The sequence below is a fragment of the Brachycentrus maculatus genome, unplaced genomic scaffold (genome assembly GCF_059751285.1).
Source record: "Brachycentrus maculatus isolate JH-2025_06_01 unplaced genomic scaffold, ASM5975128v1 h1tg000358l, whole genome shotgun sequence".
In the NCBI taxonomy this organism is placed as follows: Eukaryota; Metazoa; Arthropoda; class Insecta; order Trichoptera; family Brachycentridae; genus Brachycentrus; species Brachycentrus maculatus.
In genome coordinates this window covers 31,718-59,267 of record NW_028281107.1, presented here as the reverse complement: position 1 = coordinate 59,267, position 27,550 = coordinate 31,718, and the positions used below count along the sequence as shown (strand labels likewise).

At 30.7% G+C, this 27,550-nt stretch overlaps 2 protein-coding genes across 3 annotated transcripts in view; one reads left to right on the top strand and one right to left on the bottom strand.

Annotated features, from left to right (window-relative positions):
* Nucleotides 1-27,550, bottom strand: part of LOC148303642 (uncharacterized) — a 384,039-nt gene that overhangs the window by 334,452 nt on the left and 22,037 nt on the right. The window contains exons 5-6 of the mRNA XM_088269612.1: nt 24,477-24,608; nt 22,992-23,272 (exon numbers count right to left, since the gene is read on the bottom strand). Coding sequence (XP_088125738.1) covers nt 22,992-23,272; nt 24,477-24,608 — 413 coding nt within the window. The remainder of the gene's footprint in view (nt 1-22,991; nt 23,273-24,476; nt 24,609-27,550) is intronic.
* Nucleotides 552-4,899, top strand: LOC148303643 (uncharacterized). 2 transcript variants are annotated; one of them, XM_088269613.1, is made up of 2 exons: nt 552-929; nt 3,821-4,899. In XM_088269613.1, the coding sequence occupies exons 1-2, from the start codon at nt 673-675 to the stop codon at nt 4,818-4,820; spliced, it is 1,257 nt and encodes a 418-aa protein (XP_088125739.1). In that variant the 5' UTR covers nt 552-672; the 3' UTR covers nt 4,821-4,899. The 2 variants fall into 2 exon arrangements, with proteins under 2 accessions (XP_088125739.1, XP_088125740.1); XM_088269614.1 differs by lacking the exon at nt 552-929 and adding an exon at nt 3,185-3,301.

Sequence of the window (27,550 nt, the reverse complement as noted above, 5' to 3'; positions counted from 1 at the left end):
AGCTTTCAAAGTCCTTATCACTGCCAATCTAAATAAATACAAATTTTTAACACCACCATCAAGTTTCTAGAAATGTCCCAGTGTAGACAGTGAAAGGAACCAGTAGTTGTTCAGTTGGTCAGCCACGAAATAACAGTACAGTAGTGGATGTGAAGTATCGGAGCAAAAACGTGGTCGGAAGGTATCAAAGTTGCGTTAGTCGAAGAAAGATGCGATAGTCGAAGGTTGGTGCAATATTCGAAGGTAGACGCAATAGTCGAGAGTGAACGCGATAGTCGACGGTAGGTGCGACAGTCAAGGGTGAGGACAATAGACGAGAGTTGGAGCAATAGTCGAGGGTTTCTGCGATATTCGACGCTAAGTGCGATAGTCAAACGTTGGGTCAATAGTCGAGAGGTGGAACGATACTCAAGAGTAGGTGCAATATTCGAGAGTAGGGGCAATAGTCGAGAGTTGGGGCAATAGTTGAGAGTTGGGGCAATAGTCGAGACTTGGGGCGATATCAGAAGTTAGGCGTGATATTCGAGAGTAGGAGTGCTGGTCGAGGGTAGGCACTATAGTCCCGGGAGGCGGTGGAGTTGAAGGCCCGCCCTGGCCGGGTGGATGGCGGCATAGGCGGCGGGCGGCGGCCATGCTCGGCGCGCGGGGGTAGGCGGGCGGTAGGCGGGCGGCATGACGGTGATGCTGGTGCGCCAGGCCAGTTCAGGGGGCGCGGGCGGCTGGTGCTGCGGGCGGCGCGGGGGCGGCGGGGCCGCGGCGGCCGGGGCTCCGCTCAACAACAGCCAGGACAAGGGTGGGCCCCCCGCGCCCCCCCAGCTGGCCGCCTGCCACATCCTCAACGATCTCACGCCGGCCGCCCGCAAGCGGACCAACCTGCCGCCGCCGCTGGAATCGCTGCTTGCCGACTGCAACGCAGCTAAAGCTATGAGGTGAGATTCCTATCGTTGACTTGTATTTTTCAATGGTATTTAACTAAGCCCTTTTATACGGTTATATTCTTGAATGGTGTTGATTAAGATATCTTAGTCATACAGGAGAAAGTGACCAAGTGCATTTTTTACAAAAATGTGATCATTGACTATTTGATATCTTACTAGCTTAATATTACCCTGAAAAAATCCCAAAGGATTTTAAACTTGGAAGTATAATATATTGACTTGTTAAAAATTACTAACTGCATTGATGTTTATTTTGTTGCCAAGCAAATGTGACTAAAATGGCCCTCCTGAACATTTTACGTTTTGTTAGTTGGTCACTTTCTCCTGTACGACTACGATATGTGAGGTGAGATGACTTTAAATTTATTTTATATGATTGTATTCTTGAAAAGTATTTAACAAAGCTAAGGGGTGAGATGCCTTTGAAATATTTTTAATTGTAAGTATAGGGTGAGATGCTTCTAAATTAATTTGCATGGTTGTATCTTGAAAATTGTTTAACAAAGCTATGAGGTGAGATGCCTTTGAAATATTTTTTTAATGTATTTTTAAATGGTGTTCAATAGAAGTATAGGGTGAAATGCCTCTAAATTAATTTGTATGATTGTATTCTTGAACAGTGTTTAACGAAGCCAAGGGGTGAGATGCCTTCAAATTGCTTTTATACGATTTTATTCTTGAATGGTGTTTATCAGCTATGAGGTGAGATGCCTTTCAATAGTTTTTACGATAGTATTCTTCATTAAACACTATTGTGTTAAACGAAGCTATTAGGTCAGATACCTTTGAAATACTTTTTGTTGTCCTATATCTTAATGGTGTTTAATGAAAATGCAAAATAAGATGCCTTTGAATTACTTTTGTATTGTATTGTATGACTGTATTTTTAAACTAATCATAGATGCTGCCGTGAACTCAAACATGAACCATCATGAGATTTATGATATATCTATGAGTCGCTAAAATTACAGTAGTGTGATTGTCAATCATGGGTAGAATGGTCAATGTTATACGTATGTAAAGTGTAAAGTGATCACTTGTGCTTATGACAGGTCATAATTACTGTAAATACCCAGACTTTTATATTCTTCTTCATCTATGTTGAGAAGTCAAAATATTTAAATTTATTCAATTCCAGTTTTATTACATCACAACTTCAATCGAATATGTCATATTGGTATCGTAGATCTGACAAATATTTGTAAAGCACACACATCGCTCACTCCTTTCAAGAACTTCATAAATCAAAAAACTTGATTTTTCAGGAGAACATTTTTAATGTTTAAAAATATAACACAATGTATTAAAAATAAATGTCAAGCCACTTATTGAACTTTTCACCGTGCAACAGATCTTTTTGGGTAAAACCTGAAGGTTTTTTCTACATTTGAAAAATATTTAGTATGTTTAAAAAAATAATTAAACAATACCTTTTCTTCAAAATGCAAAATCAACATTTTCTGCCTTATAGCGGGTAAATATCATGTTAAAAATATGCCTCTTTTGCTGGGATATAGTACATTTTTTGGGCATTCCGAAAACATGCACAACTGAAAATTGTCGTTTTTTTTATTTATGACGTTCTTGAAAGGAGTGAGCGACATGTGTATATTGGAGGTTTGTTTACCCTATAACGTTGACTGAGTCTTTTGTCAAAGTTGTTTGAAATACGTCATTCTATTAATGCCACCTTATATGAAAGGCACATGTGTTTCCTCGCATTTGTATCAAACATATTATTCCCTATGTCAACTGTATTTTCTAAAGGTCTTTTTCTCTATCTTAGATACTTAAATATCTCACCAGAGCTTTCCTAACAAAGAAATCATTTTATTTATTTATTTATGAAACGGCTAATGCCTTTAACATAATACATAAATACAGTATCTAATATAAAAATACACTAATGAATACACTAATAGAGTAACTAAAAGTCTTAAATATAAAATAATAATAAATAACAAATAGTTAGCACTGGTGAATACGCGAGCAGCGAGAGAGAGTGAAACACAACGTTTAAATTTATCCATTATAACATGGAGAAGAAATGCTGAGAAAGTACAGACTTCAAGAAGGATAACAATATATTAAATCTTTGATGAGATGTCAAAAAATAATATATAATTTAGTTGGTTATATTTTACCACTTAATAGCGGTATTTAACAAGTAAAAAATATCAATATTTGAAGCAATAACTTTGTTATTTTCCATTTTATAACGTATATAAAATAAATCTGTTACACAATAACCCTTTGCTTGGAAACTGGTCGACGTTATAATTAAATATAGTTTTTGGTAAGTTATGAGCTAAAATATTTAACATATTATTTTTGGACATCTCATCAAAGATGAAGACGAATTTGTAAGTCTGGGCATTTACGGGTCTGACGACCATTATAGGCTGGTTAAAGTGATCACTTTACATAGTGTAAGATTCACCAATTCTACCCATTATTGACAACCACATTAATAAAATTCTTGGAAGTTCTATATATAAATGAACCAATTCAGAAACATTATTATTGAATCATTATAACTTCACTAGAGATATCTATTGGTGAGATGAAAAGAAGCTTTTTATTGAGCAGAAACTCTTATATCAGTGTGTGATGTCCGAATCCTGGACTATAATCACATACATGAGAAACGCCAGAAAATATCATTTTCATTTTTTATTTATTTTATCCTAAAAAAATAAAAATTAAGAAATATTTATATTTGTTCTAAACGATTTTAATTTAATGTGTTAGAGAAAGTACACGTTTTCTTGAAATGGGTGCATTGTTTTGTACAACTTTATCTTTTTTTCCTTCTACGCAATGGTTAATTAGAAGAGAAAAAAAGAAGCAATGTGTATTAAATGGTTGTGAATTGTCGACAGGTACTACCGCCTCTGGATTTACACGTGCAACGGCGTGCTGCTACTGGCCGTGCTGGTGTTCTGCGCCGTGGCCGGGAGGACCCTCGTGGCCGACTATAGGAGGTCCCTGGTGCCCGGCTTCGCGCTGCACCAGCCCAGCCTGCTGTGCGCCTACCTCGCGCTGCTGGCGCAGGCCGGCCTGCTGCAGGCCGTGGGCTGCGCGGGGGCGCTGAGGCTCAGCGAGCGGTTGCTCAACGCCTACTGGCTCATGCTGCTAGCCCTCCTGCTGGGGGACGCGGCCGTGGGCGTATTCTGGGTATTCAGGCTGGAGCAGCTCTGCAGGGAGCTGCGCCCCGGCCTGCGGCTGCGGCTGGGCAGAGACTACGGAGCGGATCCTGAGTTCACGGAGCTGTGGGACCGGCTGCAGAGGGAGACTCGCTGCTGCGGGGTCCAAGGAGTCCAAGACTTTGCGCCACCAGGAGCGCAGAACCCGCAAAACGTAACATTCAGCTGGGCCAAGGCGCCTCCGAGCTGTTGTCCAGAGAAACCTTGCCGGAATCCTTACCCAGTAGGCTGTGAGGAACGGCTTCTAGCATGGTTACGACATACCGCAGACGTGCTGTTTGTCCTCGGGTACTGCGTCATAGCCTTTTTAAAACTATGTTTCCTGGGTATACTTAGATACGAGATAAGAGAAATGATACAGAAGATCAAGATGCTGCAGAGTGAGATCGACGCTGGTGCTGCTGCCTTGAACATGGAGCTCGGAGCCAGTCCTATACGCACAGGAGCAGGACCGCCCGGCGTCAGCGCTAACGGGACAGTGTGCGGGGGCGGTGGGTCCGGCGAGCGGGAGGCCTTGCTGCCGGTGCAGGCGGAGCGACGCGCGGCGCTGCAGCGGCGCGACTCGGACGCCACGAGCGGCTGCGCGCTGCTGGGCGCCGAGGAGGCGCTGGAGCTGCGCGAGATGGACCGCAGCCGGCGCCTGCTGGCGGGGGGGCCCACCGCGACCAGGATCTGACTAAGATACTACCTGGAGCAGCTGTTCGGCCAGCGCTGGAGAGCTGCCGGGGCCCCGTGAGATCAGGCCGCCGAAGGCACCTCGCTAAAAGCACTGACGGAACTTACCGCGAGAAGGACGAGCAAGGACAGCGGGAAAATCACGTACTTGTAAAAGCATTTCGGTGTTGAAACATTTTCACATTACTCTCGTATTTTCAAATGAAAGTTTTTAGTTTACCCTCCGCATTGGATTGTGTATTACGTAATTAGTCATGTGTCAGTTGTGCCTATTAACAAGCTGACGGCAATTTCTCAAAGGGAGCTTAAAAAAGACTACATTAATCAAACTATGGCCTACTAATAAATGAAACTTTAGTACCGTAATTTGTCGCAACTATGGTCCAAAAAAATTGTTTTCAATACATATTTTTTCTACCGTCTAAATTAAATATTATTGAAAAGTTTATACATACTTCATAATATTACGTTCAGAAATATCAGAAATCGATATTATATTCCATATCTACAATATTTCAAATATTTAAAATTTCTTTATAAAATTTGGACCAATGTTATGTTATGAAGCACTTAACTATGGTCCATTAGTAATTTTCGTTAGTAAATCGATAAATGTCCGCCTCCGTAGTGTAATGGTCAGCACGCTCGGCTACCGTTCTGGAGGTCCCGGGCTCGATTCCCAGGGGGGGGTCAAATAAATATATGTGATTTTCTCACTGTAATATTTATTCGATATTACCCTGGACTGGTACCTGAAGCGGAGGGCTGATCACCTTTCCTTCATGTGTAAACGATCAAGATAACACTGCGTTTATATGAAGCAGTGCCCTATGCACCATTGGGGTGCGGATAAGGGTTTTATTATTATTATTATAAATTTTGGACCAAAGTTGTGTTATGAAGCACATAACTATGATCCATTAGATACTTCCGTTAGTAAATCGAAAAAGCACACACTTATAAAAATATTTCTTTCATATATTTAATGAAAGTTAGGTGCAATAGAGCTGCCTTTGATGTTCATATCTGCAAAAGGTGGATAAAGTCTTATCCAATATCATAACAGTCAGACTATGGTCACGTGGTTAATGTTGTGAACCTCATTTTTTCAGGTTTTACCTCCACTCTATTTTAACTTAATTTATATGTTCAAACTAAAGATTGAACATATTTATATGTTCAAACAAAAAAAATAATGACTCTAATACTCAATACAAGTTCATTCATTTTGAAGTGAACTGATCAATGAATATAGCGCAAATCTTAGATATAGCTAAACCCCCGATCGAAATAATATTACATACACATTTAACAGATAAAAAATCGCTTTTCGACTATTTTTTTTTATTTAAATATAAATATATGTGTTTTTGTTATAAATAAAAATACTTCAATTTCATATTATTTCTATGATCGTATGTGGCTCACTATTAAAAATAGGTATCAAATCGTGCTAGAGTGGGTTTGAACCGAGAAACTATGACTCAAGAGTCCCCGACACTAACCACGGGACCACAACCCGACACTGTTATTTTTACAATTTGATTGAGTGTGTTACGTAAACAAAAAATATTATACAACGTCATTTCCGCCTACATGTAACTCTACTGAGATTTTTTTTTATCAAAATAAACTGCGAAATTACGTAATTTGCGTGCTACGTAACGCAGACTGGCCCTGTATTGGGTGTGATCGTAACCCACATGTGGATCATAGTTGAGGCTTAGGACCATAGTTGTGGCATAGGGACATAGTTGCGAATTTGGACCATAGTTGTGTGCAATCACGGTACTATTTTGCTTGGCCCCAGTGATCAAAACTTGCTTCAAAATTAAAACTGAGAACTACTGAACTATTTTTGAGAGCATGAATTCCCCACTTTTCTCTCAACTCATTTTTACAATATATTTTATGATCATAAAAATTCAGCGAATTAAAATGATTTGCCAAAATATGGAAACATAAAATAGTTTAATTTGTAAAAATTACCTATAGATGTCACTATCATCTATCATCTCAAACTTATGTCAATATTTTTATACCGCAAATCCATTAAGGTACTAATTTATTGTTTAAAATAGCTTCATACAGGTTTTTCACTTCAAATTGGACCTTTTACAAACCAAATAGGACGCCTTACAAAACAAATTGGACGTTTTATTGTATTTTATAAAAGAATTTAAAAAAAAATATATATTCAAAGTAATAAGTACTCTTGATTCGAAGTAGTATTGAATATCTTGTCTGAAAACTTCAGTACACATCGCGCGCACATATAATGACAGCGCGCCGCTCAGGCTTGCCAACTTGACGACTAACGCACTTGCTAGTCTAAGAATCAGATATGTGGGCAGGTATTTACACTGACTGTACATATATATGTACATAGTAATATACTAATATAAATATATTTTTAAAACTTCTAACTTTTTTATAATTCAATAAACGTACAATTTATTGTGTAAAACATCCAATTTGATTCGTTTAATGTCCAATTTGATTTTTAAGGCGTCCAATTTTATTTCTAAAACGTCCAATTTGAAGTTTAAAACCTGTAGTATCACTTTAGATACAAAATTTAGAGCGATGTTCGACAAAATAAGTTAGATAGAAATGCTTTTATTCATTACGACTAGTGAATGCTTTGTAATCAGTGGAGTGCTATCGATAAGCGTGCTTCGTCGTGAATTTAAAAAACATTCGTCATGTTTTAAACACGAAACATGATTTGCGGTGCCATCGGCGGTGTCAACTGTGACATAGACTGCTAAAACATTATATCATAATCAATGTATATTACTAATGTTTTTAATGTGTAAAACATCAAATTTTCGGTGAGACATGTAAACATAATATTTCAAAATAGAATATGTCATCTTAGCTTACAAAGTTTTAAGCTTTTACTTTTGTGTACTGGTTTTAATACGTCATCACCACTTCATCAAACCAATTATTATACCATTTAAAATTACTTTCTATATCATTTATTGTTTCGGCATTCACTTTGTGGTAAGACATGACTTAATTATTTTTTTAAACACTTGTTTTTTACTACTTGAGTATTATATTGTTACTAGTTTCAGAAGCTACAGATGCTTCCATCTAAGGGTTCACGGGTAAATATAAACAGTTTATATTCAAAATCCATTTATGTTGAATCAAATGACACAAAAAAACATAATTTTCATTAATGCATTCGGCAGTCACATTATGGTTAGTATGTATCCATTTTTTATTCAAGTTTTACTCGGTAAATACCAATATTTCTTAAAATCTATTGTGACACTTATTTAGATGCAATTCGCATAATTTTTAGTATATCTTTCGGTCCGCCTCCGTAGTGTAATGGTCAGCACGCTCGGCTACTGTTCTGGAGGTCCCGGGTTCGATTCCCAGGGGGGGTCAAATAAATAAAAGTGTTTTTTTTCACTCTAATATTTATTTAATATTTATTACCCTGGACTGGTACCTGAGGAGGAGGGCTGATCACCTTTCCTTCACGTATAAACGATCAAGATAACACTGCGTTTATATGACGCAGTGCCCTATGCACTATTGGGGCGCGGATAAGGGTTTGAATGAAATATCTTTCGGTGTTTAAAAATGATCAAAACACGTCTAACAATTTATTTTGTGAAATAGTTGCATGTATCAAGTAAAACTTATATTAAAAATTTCTAGAATTATAAATAAAAAGGTGTACTAGAATTGCATACGGATTTGGCGGTCAAGAAATTTTTCAATCGTTGGAATGTGCATATTTGGCTCTTAAGCTAATTTTGCCGACCACTGGTCTAACGTAAAATGATATGAAAAACATTAATTTCCCTATTACTGTAAAACTTTGATATAACGGACCTCTATACAACGAACTTTCGATATAACGGACAAAAACCGATCCTGTTAATATTAAACATAAACATTAGTTTTACATATACATTAAAATGATATGAAAAACATTAATTTACCTATTACTGTAAAACTTCCATATAACGGACCTCTATACAACGAACATCCGACATAACGGACAAAAACCGATCCTGTTAATATTAAACACAAACATCATTTTGACATATACATCAGTTAATATAAAGTTATACGGCAGTTTAAAAATGCCATAACAAGGCGAAACAATTTTCACTTTTTTTTGTGTTTTCAATAATGAAATACAAGGTAGTAAGTAGACTCTAAAACTCAGTGTTTGATTTTAATATTTGATATACGAGTATAAATATTAAACATGCTTAAATTCAAATATCGCCGCATGTTTAAAAAAAATAGCAGCCATGATAATTACGTCATACGTTTAATATTATCACTTCATAATTTATATAACTGAAATTCGGATTAAACAGACTCCCCATCCCCTCAATTAGTCTGTTATATCGAGGTTTTACTGTATATCGGTTATGCAGTTTATGATTTTTTTTAAAAACCATTTAATTATGTATATCACGATATTTTTAAGTAATGGGACTACTGAAAATATCGCATGTCTGCGAGCCATTTTGTATTGCTCCTTGGAAAGAGTTTCAAGGTTTATTGATTCTGAATAACTATCGATAAAAACGTTTATTTTCTATTCCACCAGAAAAAAATCATATTTTATTTCCCCTCAAAAAAAAATCATATTTATTAATAACACTATTCATATTCGACTAATCTATATATTTTTTGTGGAATAATTTATTTTATACGTTCGTGGCATTACGTGGTATCACCAAGAACTGAATTTCGAGGACAAAATTTTAATATCAGAACGTATTAAGGCTCAGTATTCGTTAAGGCGCAACTTAATTTTCTCTTAATCCAGATTAAATTTTACGTAATTGATTTTTTCTTAAAACATTCTTTATTCAATGAAAAAATTATTTTTTCTTCAAAATAATTATATAGTTTTGGAAAAAAATTATAACTGAAAGTCGTGAAAGTAAGTTTTTTTGTTGGTCCTAAAAATATATAGGAACGAATAAAGTTATTTTTTAAAAATAAATGCTGGAAAAATGCTGGAAGACCGAGAAAAACATAGCACGATCCGGTATGCCAAATACTTGAAAGTGGTCAGGTTAGGAGTCGTAATAATCTATGAGAGAATTGGTATGGTTAATGAGAATTGATATGGAATGGTGTGTATGAGGAGATGCATGAACGTGGAAGAGGCGAAGAATGTTTGCAATGACAGAGTGGTGTAGCGTTCTATTCTCTCTGCCTACGGGGAAGCGGCGTGATGGTTAGTTAGTTAGTTATTTTTGGAAAAATGCTGTGTTTCAAAATATTATTATTTGAAAACACAGACTTTTAACATCAAAACTCATATTAAATCTGTTATTTACAAAAAAAATACTTTCATAAATAAAAGGGTCGCTGCTAAATAAAAGCTTTTCTCAATCTAACATAGATGACTATTGTGAACTCATATATATTGTGTCATGAGACTGGTCAAAATATCTAGTGTCGTTGTCAGTCATAGGTCGAATGGCGAATGTTGCACGTGTGTAAAGTGATCACTTAAACAGCCCATAATTGGTCATAAGCCTTGTAAATACACAGACTCATACATGTTTGTCTATTTTATAATGTCATTGTAAATACACAGACTCACACATGTTTGTCTATTTTATAATGTCATTGTAAATACACAGACTTACACATGTTTGTCTATTTTAAAATGTCATAAGAGTTATATGCTAGATTTTGTAAGAAGTTAACGTTTAAAAATATTTGTTGTTAGTAAAGATGACGGAAGTTTTCTTATTATTGCTTTTTTTATTAATTTGTCTATTTTAAGTGCTTTGCGTACCTACTAATTTCACGGTACCTACAATACTGTAAATACACAGACTTCCATATTCTTCTTCAGTTTTGATGAAATCACAAAATGTATCAAAAACTCTCGTTTAAATTTATATATGGAAATTTCTTAAGATAAACGAATTTTCTTTTTTGTCAAAATACTATCAGATTGAGGAGTCTGTAAACACCATCAGCATTGAATTATATTCTATATCAAAGTAATTCGTACATTACACACGCATGACCAGTGAATACAACCACCGTTGGTAGCTTTCCAAATGCTAATAATCTCTATCTGGGCCCACTTTCTAAAAATATCTCTCCTTATTCCCTTTCAGCTATTGATCCAAACTTACGACTATTTTTGGCGAGCAACACAAAAGTTGTTTACTTAAATGTGAGTCTAGGAATTTTCAAAGAAAGTTTTTTTATTGCAAAACCAATAACCGATAGTACTCCCTTAATTTCCATTGATATATATATTTATATATATATATATATATATATATATATATATATATATATATATATATATATATATACATATATATATATATATATATATATATAAATATATATATATATATATATATATATATATATATATATATATATATATATATATATATATATATATATATATATATATATATATATATATTAATATATATATATATATATATATATATATATATATATATATATATATATATATATATATATATATATATATATATATATATATATATATATATATATATATATTTATATATATATATATATATATATATTATATATATATATATATATATATATATATATATTTATATATATATATATATATATATATATATATATATATATATATATATATATATATATATATAAATATATATTTATATATATATATATATATATATATATATATATATATATATATATATATATATATATATATTTATATATATATATATATATATATATATATATATATATATATATATATATATATATATATATATATATATATATATATATATATATATATATATATATATATATATATATAAATATATATTTATATATATATATATATATATATATATATATATATATATATATATATATATTTATATATATATATATATATATATATATATATATATATATATATATATATATATATATATATATAAATATATATTTATATATATATATATATATATATATATATATATATATATATATATATATATGTATATTTTGTCCTCTGTAGTGTAATGGTCAGCACGCTCGGCTACCGTTCTGGAGGTCCCGGGTTCGATTCCCAAGGGGGGTAAAATAAATATAAGTGATTTTTTCACTGTAATATTTATTCAATATTACCATGGACTGGTACCTGAAGCGGAGGGCTGATCACCTTTCCTTCATGTGTAAACGATCAAGATAACACTGCGTTAATATGACACAGTGCCCTATGCACCATTGGGGTGCGTATAAGGGTTTTATTATTATTATTATTATTATATATATATATATATATATATATATATATATATATATATATATATGTATATATATATATATATATATATATATATATATATATATATATATACATATTTATATATATATATATATATATATATATATATATATATATATATATATATATATATATATATATATATATATATATATATATATATATGTATACATGGCTTTTTTAAAACGAAAAAGGCCCCGGAACTTACTTCATGTCAAGCTCGCCACTAAAAAAATATATATTTTTTTCAAATATCATTTAAATATTCATTACAATACTCTATCATTTTGACGAATTAAATAAATATGGATTGTAATTACGTAAGCGCAAAAATTGTTTCGTTTAATTGATATTAAAAAAAAAAATTAAAAAAAGCTTGTTCAAATATTTATATATATAGATATATATAAAGGTGTCGGAACGTCATTCCACCGCGCTGCATGGAAAATAGCTCTGTATATATTTATAATTCGAAATTAAGGGAACACTATAGGCTATTTATTTTGCAATAAACAAAAAAACTAAAAAAGATAGTGGCATTCGGTCACAATTATAGTAAAATAAATATCTCGAAAAAACACCCTGAAAGTTTTCAAAAGTACTAGGCTTTCGCTTAGAGTCAGTATTAATCAGTGCCTTTGAGTATATTTTATTTACGTCAAGTCTAGGGAAACTAGTGAAGACGGTGAATTATCGAGGGGTGTTATAGGCAGCTACCCCTGGCGAAGTAATTACTCAAAGTTTAAAGTAGTGTCAGACTTTATACGGTCTAGATAGTTCGATGTATTCGACAACTACCCTTAAATTGGGGATGCCATCTAACGATGTATTTTATTTCAACATTTTAGTAAAACTCCAAAATCCAACATTTGCTACTACTACTACCATCACGCCGTTTCCCCGCAGGGGTAGGCAGAGAGGATGGAACGCCACACTCTTCTGTCCTGACATACACTCCTCGCCTCCTTCACATCCATACATCTAGTCATACATGCCCTCCGATTACGCAGACTTTTGACACCGTTAGATTTTAGGTTCTGATTGATCTGATCGTGCCAAGTCTTTTTCGGTCGTCCACGTTCTGTTTTCCCTCTCACATTCGTCGCATATATTTTCTTAGTCATTCTCTCGCTATCCATTCGCTCCACATGTCCATACCACCGCAAAGAACTCTTCTTAATCTTTTCAATTATTCCTCGTTCAGCCTTACATTCCTTTCTTATATCGTCGTTTTTAATTCTGTCATACAATGATTTTCCACACATTCGTCTGAGGGAGCGCATTTCAACAGCGTTCACTCTGCTTTCATCCTTTATTTCCCAGTTCCATGTTTCGCTTCCATACATTAGTGTCGGTACTAGCACGCCGTTGTGAACCGCTAGCTTGGCTTCCATGGACATATTCTTGTTCCCAATCACTCTGTTAAAAGCACCATTTATTCTATTCCCTGCATTCACTCTTCTCTCAATATCCTTATCCACTTTTCCATCCCTTGTGAACATGCTTCCTAGATATAAAAATTCTTGCACCTGTTCTAGGGTTCTCTGATTCTGATTCACTCTGTTCTGTAATTATTTATTTATTTATTTAAAAAATATATAAAGGAACACATTTTTTTTTTTTTTTTTTACAAAAATACATTTTTGAAATACAAAATAGGTAAATATACAGAACATCTTATATATAACGTTTCTACCTCTCTAATAAAGTAGATACTTGTGTTTAGAGAGGGAGTTCGTTTCACATTTATTTTTATTTTTTTAAAAAACTAAGTAAATTAAAACAAAGTAAATTAAAATTAAAAATAAAAAAATTACAAGGTAAATTAAAAATTAAAAATAAACATTCTTTGGTATGGAGTCTAGGAAGGGGTGAGTCTTAAATATTTTTTAATTTTAGTTTTAAAAGTTTGATAATTTTTTATAGATTTTAAGTTTTCCGGAGGTTTATTAAAGTTTTTTTACCTATGTACGTATAATGGTTTAACGCTGCTGTTGTTTTACATCTGTGCAAAATTAAATTGTTAGAATATCTAGAGTTACTTGAATTTTGCACTTCAATTGTTTTTTCTTTAAAAGTTTGTAAGATAGCGGCTTTATTAAAAATTTCTTCAATATTTATACATACTTTTTCTTATTTTTCTTCAAACCCTTATCTGCACCCGATGGCGCATAGGGTACTGCATCATATAAACGAAGAACAACCTTTAACACATGAAGGAAAGGTGATTAGCATCCGCATAATGTACCAGTCCGGGATAATATTGAATAAAGTTCACAGTGAAAAAATCACTTATTTTTATTTGTGGGAGTCACGAACCTGGGACCTCCAGTAAGAGCGAGATTTTTTGTAATGGGAACGTAGATAATAATATATTGATATATTTTGGAAAAGCTTATGGCTCACTCCTTTCAACAACGTCATATATCAAAAATCGTCAATTTTCAGTTCAGCATGTTTTTGGAATTCCCAGAAAATGTACTATATCCCAGCAAGATTGGCATATTTTTAACTTAATATTTACCCGCTACAGGGCAGAAAGTATTGTTTTTGAATTTTTAAGAAAAGGTATTGTTTAATTATTTTTTTAAATTTACCAAATATTTTTCAAATGGAGAAAAAACCTTCAGGTTTTACCTTAAAAGATCTGTTACACAATAAAAGTGGCTTGATATACATATATTTTAATACATTGTATTATATTTTTCAACTTTAAAGACGATCTCCTGAAAAATCAAGTTTTTTTTATTTGTGACGTTGTTAAAAGGAGTGAGCGATATGTTTAATTCACGTTTAATCAGATTTATTTATTTATATATTTTCTAAACTGTTCATGACTAGATCTTTGTATGTAACAGAGTGTAATATTTTAAGTGTATGTGATTCAAATTAGTTTCCATTATATGAATCGCGAACTCTGAAAAATAATTACTAGTAAGTCCACTACTACCAAGTAAAGATTTTATAAAAAGTGTATAGATATTACCACAATGTGACTGCCGTCCCAGTTAATGAATTTATCCTCAAAACATTGGATCAATTTCAAAACATACGTTTTACATTTTTAATGTGTGACATATTCAACGAATCTTTATTGATTTAATATACAAATATTTTAAATTAAGTTCGTCACAAAAATTATTTTATATATTTATTTACTGAACGGCTTTTGGCTGGTGTACCTGTTTTTCCATCGATTTCAAATAACCCTTTCACTACCGGTGTATTCTTTAAGCATTTTTTTATTTGACTATTTTGTGGAAAAAATGTTGTATGAATTCATTTCAATTGAAGAAATTTAAATAATGATTTACAAATGAGGCATATTAAAAATAAATCTTTTTTTGAGCACGGTGAATTTCAATGAAATTATTTACGTTTAAACTATTTTTTTATAATCTATAACGTTTTGCATACATAATTTTTCCCTGAAAAAAATCATAAATAACTAAATAAAAAAATATACTACGATAAAATGAAATTTTATATGGTTTAAATCATTCTGGTAGTTGAAAGGCTAAACATGGCCTGTTTTGATGTTTATTTACTCAAAATATAGTTTATATAATTAAATACAACGTATATAGTTAGTTTTATATATTAATAACTATGTAAGTTAGGTTAGGTTATGTAAAAAAAAATCAATGACCAAATTTAGCCAAATCGGCGACGCTGGTAAGATATGCAATGCGTACGGAATTCCAAATGTAAAATAAAATATTTTTAAATTAGATACAAATAAATCGGAGCGCTGAAAAGTTACCCAAAGCGTCTAAAGACCCAAATCCAAATTCAATGTAACATATTTATACTAGGTAAATATTGGACAATGCGTGTGTATTCCAAATTCGATTTAAGAACATATTTATACTAGGTACATATTGGATAATGCGTGTGTATTCCAAATTCAATTTAGGAACATATTTATACTGAATACATATTGGATAATGCCTGTGTATTCCAAATTCAAATTAAGAACATGTTTATACTTGGTACATGCGTGTGTATTCCAAATTCAATTTAAGAACGTATTTATACTAGGTACATATTGGACAATACGAGTGTATTCCTAATTCAAAAATTTATAAACACACTATATATGAATTTGACGACGCGTATAAATTCAAAATTCTAATATTTTATACTAGATAATATAAATTGGCATTGCTTTCGTCGGCGTAAAACGCAAAGTCGAAAATCCAATTTTGAACGTAATATAAAATTTGTACTATATTAAATTTTAAAATGTCTATACTGGTCATGTCGTGTGCAATGTAAATTATATTCGAAAAATTTAACTAATTTGTATAATAATTTAAACTAGTTATATATTGACAACGCTGGAAAGATATGCAATGCGTATGGAATTCCAATTATAATCTTATACTAAGAATATTATATAAAACATAATTATTCTAGATTTATATTGATCTTATATCTAAAATTTTTTTTTCTTATTTCATTACTTTTTAAATGATGCTGGCACATTGCAAAAATGAGTCATTCTTAACAAATCATTGTAATTTTTATAGTATTTGTAAGAGTAAAAATTATTTAGTTACGTCTAATGAGCTTAAATAGGTAGTACCTAATGGTGAGAATATGTAAATACACACACATATATATATATATATATATATACATATATATATATATATATATATATATATATATATATATATATATATATATATATATATATATATATATATATATATATATATATATATATATATATATATATATAAATATATATATAAAATATATACATATATATATATATATAAATATATATATATATATATATATATATATATATATATATATATATATATATATATATATATATATATATATATATATATATATATATATATATATATATTTATATATATATATATATATATATATATATATATATATATATATATATATATATATTTATATATATATATATATATATATATATATATATATACATATATATATATATATATATAAATATATACACACATATATATATATATATATATATATATATGTAAATTACACTGGCTAACAATGATTTTGTAACTGAAATTTTGATGACTGATTTGGACTAAGTTAATCGTTCTCATTGTTGAAAACCTTGTACCACGTCAAGTTTTGAGTTACAGTCATATTATTTTTTGTATGGACCACATACGTTGAAACCGTAATAGTGGTTAGTATCTAGACATGCTTTAGTCTAAGGTCTAAGGGATTCAAAAAAAGTATTGATAATTATGGAGTAACAGTGGGAATATATTAACATATAAACATTTAATACGATAGCATTATATCTTTAAATATATCTGTACATAAATAACAAGATAAACTTTAGTCAACATCAGAATTAAATATATCCATAGCTAAAAAATCTGACGTGCTAATTTTTTTAAATTTTTTTTTAAATTCAGCTATGCAAAGTGCATAAGGATCAGGTATTTTCATGCAAGTTACAAAATAAAACTTGTAAATTGTTGGCCAGTGTAATTATATTTATTTTCCAATCTAAGATTTTTTAAATATATTTGCTTTGTTTTAATAAATATATAAGTATATGAAATGTACATTCAATTCATGAACACCAAACTGTAACTAATATTTAATAAAATGTGTAGAAAAATGTAGATATATTATTATATTTAAATGTACGCTGGCAGTCAATTCCAGTGCACCATTTTTTTTGTATGATAACATATCGCTCACTCCTTTCAACAACGTCATATATCAGAAATCGTCAATTTTCAGTTGCGCATGTATTCGGAATGCTCAGAGAATGTACTATATCCCAGCAAAAGTGGCATATTTTTAACATAATATTTACCCGTTACAGGGCAGAAAGTGTTGTTTTTGCATTTTGAAGAAAAGGTATTGATTACTTATATTTTTAAATATACTAAACATTTTTCAAATGGAAAAAAAACATTCAGGTTTTACCTAAAAAGATCAGTTGCACATTAATAAGTTCAACAAGTGGCTTGATATTTATTTTCAATACATTTTATTTTATTTATAAACTTTAAAAACGATCTCTTGAAAAATCAATTTTTTTTATATATGACGTTATTGAAAGGAGTGAGCGATATAAAGTGGAATGACACCAGTTTAAAATATCGACGTGGGTAAGAATCAGACCAAAATGTTTGTGCACAATTTTATAATATGTAAAAATAATACTATATTATTAGAATATTTCATAAAAGTGTGTGTTTTACCATATTTACATATTGTAGTCGTACAGGAGAAAGTGACCAACTAACAAAACGAAAAAAGGTTCAGGAGGGCCATTTAAGGGCCGTTTAAGAAAATAAACATCAATGCAACAAGTAATTTTTAACAAGTCCATATATTATACTTCCAAGTTTAAAATCGCTTTGGGTTTTTTTCCGATCATCACTAAGCTAGTAAGATGTCTAATAGGCAATAATTACGTTTTTTTTAAAAAATGTACTCGGTCATTTTCTCCTATATGACTACGATATATATATATATATATATATATATATATATATATATATATATATATATATATATATATATATATATATATATATATATATATATATATATATATATATATATATATATATATATATATATATATATATATATATATATATATATATATATATATATATATATATATATATATATATATATATATATATATATATATATATATATATATACACACATCCTGATCCAACTTGATTATATTATTGTTTAAATCATTTCATATTATTTTTTCACCAACAATTTTTATCATCTTTAAATGTATTATTCTCCATTTTAATTTTGTATGACTCTTTGGGGTATTTTAAAATACCCCAAATCACTATTTAAATAAAAAAAATTGTCTACGTATTATAGGTGTGTTAACTTCAGACGTACATCTACCATAAAGTTTTTTTTTTACCAAAGAATATGAAAGTCTGAGCAAAAGTCCTGAAGCTTTTGACCCGGCATTTGTCTGGCCTAAGTGATCACTTTATACTCTTGTGTAACGTTCCCATTATTAACATCCATATTGCAATAGTCCAATAGACTTGTAAGTATGTCTGAATGCCAAAAGAAATTTATGAAGTAGATTAAAATATTAATATATATATATATATATATATATATATATATATATATATATATATATATATATATATATATATATATATATATATATATATATATATATATATATATATATATATATATATATATATATATATATATATATATATATATATATATATATATATATATATATATATATATATATATATATATATATATATATATATATATATATATATATATATATATATATATATATATATATATATATATATATATATATATATATATATATATATATATATATATATATATATATATATATATATATATATATAGGATTAGGCTGTATTCATATTCATACAGCCTAATCCAACCTACGAGATGGAAAGCTTTTCAAATGCAGAAGCTATTTTTTTTTCTCATGTTACATCAAATCATAAATTTTTTTTAAATGGACTTAATTTTAGTTTATGAAAATCCATCTTTTTTTCAAATAAATTTAAAAATTTCTTTTCATGACGCTTTGTTAGGTTGGATCAATTATGATAATACTTATTCATTAAGAAAATAAAACACATATATTGTGTACCTATAAAAGTTTATTCATATTCTTAAAAGCGTTGAAAGCAGAAGTGATTTTTAATAGAAATTAGAATTTTTAGCGTGCTCTTGTGTATTTTGAATGCTGAAATCGATGATTTGTTCATATTTTTATATTAATATAGGTATTTCTAGAGAATTATTACAATTTATGTATATATTTATAAATATTCATATAAAATAAATAATTAATAAATGTCAGCACGTTCTGCTGATGTAGGTTAGGTACTCATAATATTATATTTTTCAAATAAATAATCGATTGTTACTAATAAAACATTTTAAAAATGGGATAGATGTTTGTAAATATTAGACTATACATACTCAAAAAATATTATATCTATATTGTGTAATCTAATTATTATATTTTATTAAACGTTTGATATTTGTTTTATCATCTCAACAATGAACTTTTTAAAAAAACTATTAAAACTTTGTTTATAATTTTAGTTTTGGTAAAAACCACTTTTTCTTAACCCTTAATAACTAAACATTCGTCTGGCGGACTACGCAATTAAACACGTGCAACTTGATCAAAAGTATTTATTAAAAATAGGAACCGATTACATGGCACTTAAGTTTGGTTTATTAGCAATGAATGTAAGAGACATTTAACAATATATCACTATTTCGCATAGCTACTACATATCGCTCACTCCGAACGTCATAAATCAAAAAACTTGATTTTTCAGGAGAACGTTTTTAAAGCTCAAAAATATAATACAATGTTTTAAAAATAAATGTCAAGGCACTTATTGAACTTTTTACCGTGCAACAGATCTTTTTAGGTACAACTTGAAGGTTTTTTCTCCATTTGAAAAATATATAGCATTTTTTAAAAAATAATGCAATTATACCTTTTCTTCAAAATGCAAAAACAACACTTTTTCCCCTGCCAGTAGCGGGTAAATATTAAGTTAAAAATATGCCTCTTTTGCTGGGATATAGTAAATTTTCTATGCATTCCGAAAACATGCACAACTAAAATTGACGATTTTTGATTTATGACGTTCTTGAAAGGAGTGAGCGATATGTCCATTTTGTGCGATCCACAAATGGCATTGTTTCTACAAATATAGTTTAGTTATCTAGGGTCGAAATCTATTTTGGCACGTATTTCGATGCGTTCTGCATCATTTTTAAACACCGTATATGCTAATGCACAAAATGATGCGGAATACATAGAAACACGTGTCACAATAGATTTTAAGAAAAAGTGATTTTTACCAAGTAAAACTTAAATTTGAAAAGGATAGATTTTACCACAAAGTTACTGCCGAATCAATTAATGAAGGTTTTATATTAGTTAGCGATTTTTCATTGTTAGAGACTGTATATTTCATAATATTAGTGTTCATATTATATCAAGCTAAAAAAAAATTTTCATTTCATATGAAATATCTTATTCAATATGAAAATATCACCGTTTTTTAAAAAACAACTTAATGCCTTTTTATTTAATATTTTCTTTCGATGATAAACATTATTCGTCTTTGAAACTCAATTATACCTATTGCACATACAATTCCTTAAAACAGTCTTACAAGTTTAACGCGCATATAGAAAGTATAATGTGTCGTAATGTGTGCATAGAATAAACACATCTCACATATTTGCCGTAATGCGTGCATAAAATATACCTAAATGTGCGCATAGAAACTCTTCAATATGCACAAATAATACATCTTATGTGCCGTGATGTGTGCATAGAATAAGCACGTCATACATATGTGCCGAAATGCGTGCATAAAATAAACCTTAATGCGCTCATAGAAACGCACAAAGAGGACATCTTATGTGCCGTAATGTGCGCATATGAAACGTCTAATATAACATGCCATAATGTGTATATAGAATACGTCGTTTGTATTGCATGAATATAACACGTGATATATGCTGTTATATATATATATATATATATACATTTAATACTTTTTAAGCCGTTATATGTGCCGTAATATAAAATGTTATGGTACCGTTATATAAAACATCAAATGTTACTGTATTATGTGTAGTAATGTGCGCATATAATACTTCATATGTGCCGTAATGTGCTCATATAATACTTAATATGTGCCGTAATATGCGCATTAAAAAGACGGATATTGTTTTTGATATGCACCTTTGTCAAGAAAGATAAATTTATATAAATAATTGACGTGTATTTGTTCGTTATTTTTTTCGACCAATTAAATAACTTTTGTCATTTATAACAATTTATCGACATGTAATATTACGTAGATATTATGCAAGTTATGAAATATTACAATTATAAAGAATACATATGTAACGAGGTATGCGTGAAACCGAATAGGATTAATATTGTACAATACTCAGTTTATTACAACATATTATAACAATTATAGATGAAACTATTATAAAAAGTATACCTAACTGTTGTATATTAGCTTCACTTCTATGTTTATCTAAGGAAATGACTTGTTTCGCAGTGGAGTTGGAAAAATTAATAAAACTTTTGAGAGAGAATGCATCTTTTTATTCATACATCCATGAATCCCCTCACAAAAACTTAAGGCCCAATAAACGAAAAATCCTAACTTGATTTTCATTAAACCCTGGTACGTACATTTGTGTTTAGAGAAGGTGTTCGTTTTACAATTATTTTTTGTAATAAACAAAGTCAATTAAAAGTTAAAATATTCTTTGGTATGGAGTCTAGGTAGGGGTGAGTCTTATTGTTTTTTAAATTTAGTTTTAAAGGTTTGATATATTTTTTATAGATTTTAAGATTTCCAGAAGTTTATTAAAGTTTTTTTAAAGGAATATACACAAGAATTAGACTTTTTTCAAGAATATATAATGTAAAAATATTTCCTTTTTTATGAAAATCATTTATTTATTTCTGAGAATTTTTTAATCTAAAGACGGTATTTTAAGCAAAAAATTCAATTGCCGTAGAACGGGGCTATTTTAACTTAAAATAACACTGCGATTTTATGACGCAGTGCCCTATGCACCATTGGGGTGCGGATAGGGGTTTTATTATTATATTTATTTATTTTTGTAATTATTATGTTGGTTTTACAATACATAAATAAAAATAAAAAATGCTGAAATGAAGATCTTTAAGGAAAATCTTTCATAACATTGTTAAATGGAAAAGTCTGAAAAGCTTACCTTCATTTCTTCAAGTAATCTGATGGTGTAATCCACATTACTGCCACCAATCACTACTGGTCTTATATTCCCGAATCCTTCACTTGTCAAACTCCTTTCCTGATCCTTACCGCTGCTTCTCGAATCACTCTTGTAACTCGCTTTGTAAAACGTCGTAATATTTTCTTTTGATGCGTTAGTCATACCATCACCCTGTTTCTTTCCTGGAAATGAACCCAGTTTGTTTAATTCAACGGCAATTTGAGAGCCGATTTTAGCATTATTTTTTATCAATGCCATATCTGTAAATTACATTTAAGGTATGTATTATGTTAAGTACTGCGATTATTAAAAAAATGGAGAAAAAATAAAACACGATATAAAATGAGGTGCAATGTTCTAGGGACAAATCGCTCACTCCTTTCAAGAACGTCATAAATCAAAAAACTTGATTTTTCAGGAGAACGTTTTTAAAGTTTAAAAATATAATACAATGTATTAAAAATAAATATCAAGCTACTTACTGAACTTTTTACTGTGCAACAGATCTTTTTAGGTAAAACCTGAAGATTTTTTCTCCATTTGAAAAATATTTAGTACATTTAAAAAAAAATGAAACAAAACCTTTTCTTCAAAATGCAAAAACAACACATTCCGCCCTGTAGCGGGTAAATATTAAGTTAAAAATATGCCTCTTTTGCTGGGATATAGTACATTTTCTGGGCATTCCGAAAACATGCACAACTGAAAATTGACGATTTTTGATTTATGACGTTCTTGAAAGGAGTGAGCGAAATGTAAAACATATTAATGGGCAAACTTGGCAGGATCGAGCATTTTAAATACATGGGCGTGGGCAGGTTAGGAATCGGAATAATCAGAAAAATGAGGAGATGCAGGAATGTGGAAGAGGCGAAGATTGTTTGCAAAGAAAGATTATAGTGGCGTTCTCTTTTCTGTCTACCCCAACGGAGAAGTGGCGTGATGGTTAGTTTGTTTGTTTTCGTAGCTTTTTGACAACTGTAGGCTTATTTATGGTAACATCCTGACGCTTATCTGTATATCAATATTATATTATCTTTATTATATACTGTCTGATGATGTCGGTTACGGCGAAACCCCGTTGCTGGTCAAATAAAATTCATATGAAAAAAATCTTCTAACCCTTATCCGCACCCAATGGTGCATAGGGCACTGCATCGTATTGACGGGGTGTTATCTTGATCGTTACTTATATGAAGGCAAGGTGATCACTCATGCGCTTCAGGCACCGGTCCAGAGTAATATTAAATAATTGTTAGTTAAAATGACTAATATTTATCATCGCCCTCCTGGAAATCAAACCCGGGACCTCCAGCACGCTAGCTAAACATGCTAACCATTTTACCACAGAGGCGAACGTTGGGGAAATAATTACAAAGTCATAATTTTATTCAAAAAAATATTTATAAATCATTGCGTTGATCTTTACTGAACTTATTTTTATATTAAAAATATAAAGGATACTAGTCTCCAGAGATCTTCCTTCAGTTATCTTGGCGACTGCAGCCAGTATGAAGGGAGTGACATCCTTCCCTTTCACTCCTAGTTCTTCGGCCTTCTTCAGGGCTTCCTGGATAGCCGATTCAATTGCAGACTCTGAAAATTAAGTCAATATTACTAGCCAATACGATATTTTTGTTACAGTTACAGACGGGTGGAGGATAGAGACGGTGAAGACTGGCCATGAAAGAAGCACACCAATCATCACAGGATTGTAAGCCATGAAGAAAAAGAAGGAACAGTCACAAGAAGTGGTATCATACATACTCACTCCTTTCAAGAATGTCATAAATCAAAAAAAATATTGAGGAGAACGTTTTTAAAGTTTAAAAATATAATGCGATGTATTAAAAATAAATATCATCCACTTATTGAACTTTTTCCTGTACAATAGATCTTTTTAGGTAAAACCTGAAGGTTTTTTCTCCATTTGAAAAATATTTAGTATATTTAAATAAATAATTAAACAATACATTTTCTTCAAAATGCAAAAACAACACTTCCCGCCCTGCAGCGGGTAAAAATCAAGTTAAAAATATGCCGCTTTTGCTGGGATATAGTACATTTTTTGGGCATTCCGAAAACATGCACAAGTAAAAATTGTCGATTTTTGATTTATGACGTTCTTGAAAGGAGTAAGCGACGTGATAAAAATAGTGAAGGACATTGGTATCATAAACCAAGCTAGGACACAAAATGCCGAACCCTCTTCTAGTGGAACGGAAGGCCTGCTGACGACAGTCAACAGTCCGGGTTCTCTTGAGGAGTTTTACGTAGTTTCCTCCCAGCAATGAGCAAATGCTGAGAAGACCCTGATTGACCCACACTAGATTATCCCTCATGCTCCCAACACAGATTAAAGAACACATGTTTTTGTTGATTCCATTAATGAATTCGGCAGTCACTTTCTGGTAAAATCTATCCATGTTTAATTTAAATTTTACTTAGTAAATACCACTACTTCTGAAAATCTATTGTGACACGTGATTCGATGTATTGCGCATCATTTTCAAGGTTTAAAAATGACGCGGAATGTATCGAAACTCGTGTCACATTAGATTTTAAGGAATAGCGATATTAACAAAGTAAAACATAAATTATAAATGTATTTTTTAGTTAGAAAGATACAAAAAACCTCCTAATGATCTATAAACCTTGTACATAATAAGCAAGGTAAATAATAAATGCAGCTCCCATCTTAAAAAAAAACGTAAAGAAGACCTACGGTAGAAGAGACATCTAACGATATTCTTGTGTAAGTATTGTAAATAACATAAATCCTTTTTATTGGATGCGCCACATATTTAAATTCCCTTTAAATTTTAATTTATTGAATTTTTTTGACATCTCAACATAGATGAAGAAGAATATGGAAGTCTGGACATTTACGGGGCTTACGACCGTCGTAAGCTCTATATTGAGATGTAAAAAATAATATTAAAAAATAACTCCTTTAATATAATAATCCAGATTTAATCCAGATTTGTGGGCAAGTATTTGGACACACTCAAAATATTGTGAAAGAATATACACATTACAAACGAAAATTAAAATCGTATACATTAAAACGTAAATTAGAAAGTAAGCAAGAACATTCTTGAAAGATTTAGAAGAATCTTGGTCTAGAATACCTCCTCAATGGAACTGATCAATATCCGGCGTGTATTTATGTATTTATGAATACATATTTGCATACCAAAAATCCAAATCATCTCACATATTATAGTAATTAAGGATTTTCGCGAGATTTTATGGTGCCACCTGTTTATGGCAGTCATCATTTCATGGTTGCTTATGCTTTGTTTATGACCTCTATGAAGGCATTATAGCCCTCGCATTAATGTATCACAAACGAGGCTTTTATAACGCTACTTACAGGGCATTAAACCCCAGAAATGTCATCAAAACGGTCCCATTCACGGCTGTTTTCCGGTACGAATTGGCGGAAAAAGGATAATTAGAAAGAACAAACTGAAGGAAAATGACGATAATTACATATTTTAGGGAAAGTATGGTCATTTTATTTATATTCTACTCTGGAAAATAATGATTATCGATGTTTTTTCGTTATCACAAGACTAAAGATAATATTATTGAACTCAGAGACATACTTCGGCATATCACTCACTCTTTTCAAGAACGTCATAAATCAAAATTCGTCAATTTTCAGTTGTGCATGTTTTCGGAATGCCCAGAAAATGTACTATATCCCAGCAAAAGAGGCATATTTTTAACTTAATATTTACCCGCTACAGGGCGGAATGTGTTGTTTTTCCATTTTGAAGAAAAGGTATTGAGAAATTATTTTTTAAATATACTAAATATTTTTCAAATGGAGAAAAAACCTTCAGGTTTTACCTAAAAATATCTGTTGTATAGTAAAAAGTTCAATAAGTGGCTTCATATTTATTTTTAATATATTTTATTATATTTTTAAACTTTAAAAACGATCTCCTGAAAAATCAAGTTTTTTGATATTTGAAGTTGTAGAAAGGAGTGAGTGATATATGATAATATGTGACGCGTTTCGTCTTATTAGGACATAAACAAATACTAATAAGACGAAACGCGTCACATATTATCATATATATGTAAATAAAAGTAGAATTCAATCCAATAACCGTGTTTAATTTTTGATATATTACCCAACAATTCAATATGGAATTCTATCAACTATCTGCAGTTACAATAAATAGCATAGATATTTGTCAATAGGAGCAGAGAAATACCGAGAAAAACTTGGCATGATCAAGTAGGTCATGTATTTGAAAGCTGTCGTGTAAAGAGTAGGAATAATTGGCAATAGGAGATGTACGAATGAAAAGAGGGGAAATTGTTTGCAATGACAGAGTAGCGCGGCGTTCTATTCTCTCTGCCTACCGCTACTGATAAGCGACATGATAGTTATTTAATTAGTGAGTTTAGAAAGGGTATATATATTTGAAGGGTATGTATACTTAAGTGTAGGTATATATACTTAAAGGGTATGCATATTACCGGGGCTACTTGAACTTTGATGTGTTATTTGAGCCCATTAG

Excerpts from the sequence above, each read along its gene's own strand:
- LOC148303643 (XM_088269613.1), top strand. The coding sequence starts at position 673 with ATGACGGTGATGCTGGTGCGCCAGGCCAGTTCAGGGGGCGCGGGCGGC. Across the intron at positions 930-3,820 it reads AACGCAGCTAAAGCTATGAG|GTACTACCGCCTCTGGATTT; the intron begins GTGAGATTCCTA and ends AATTGTCGACAG.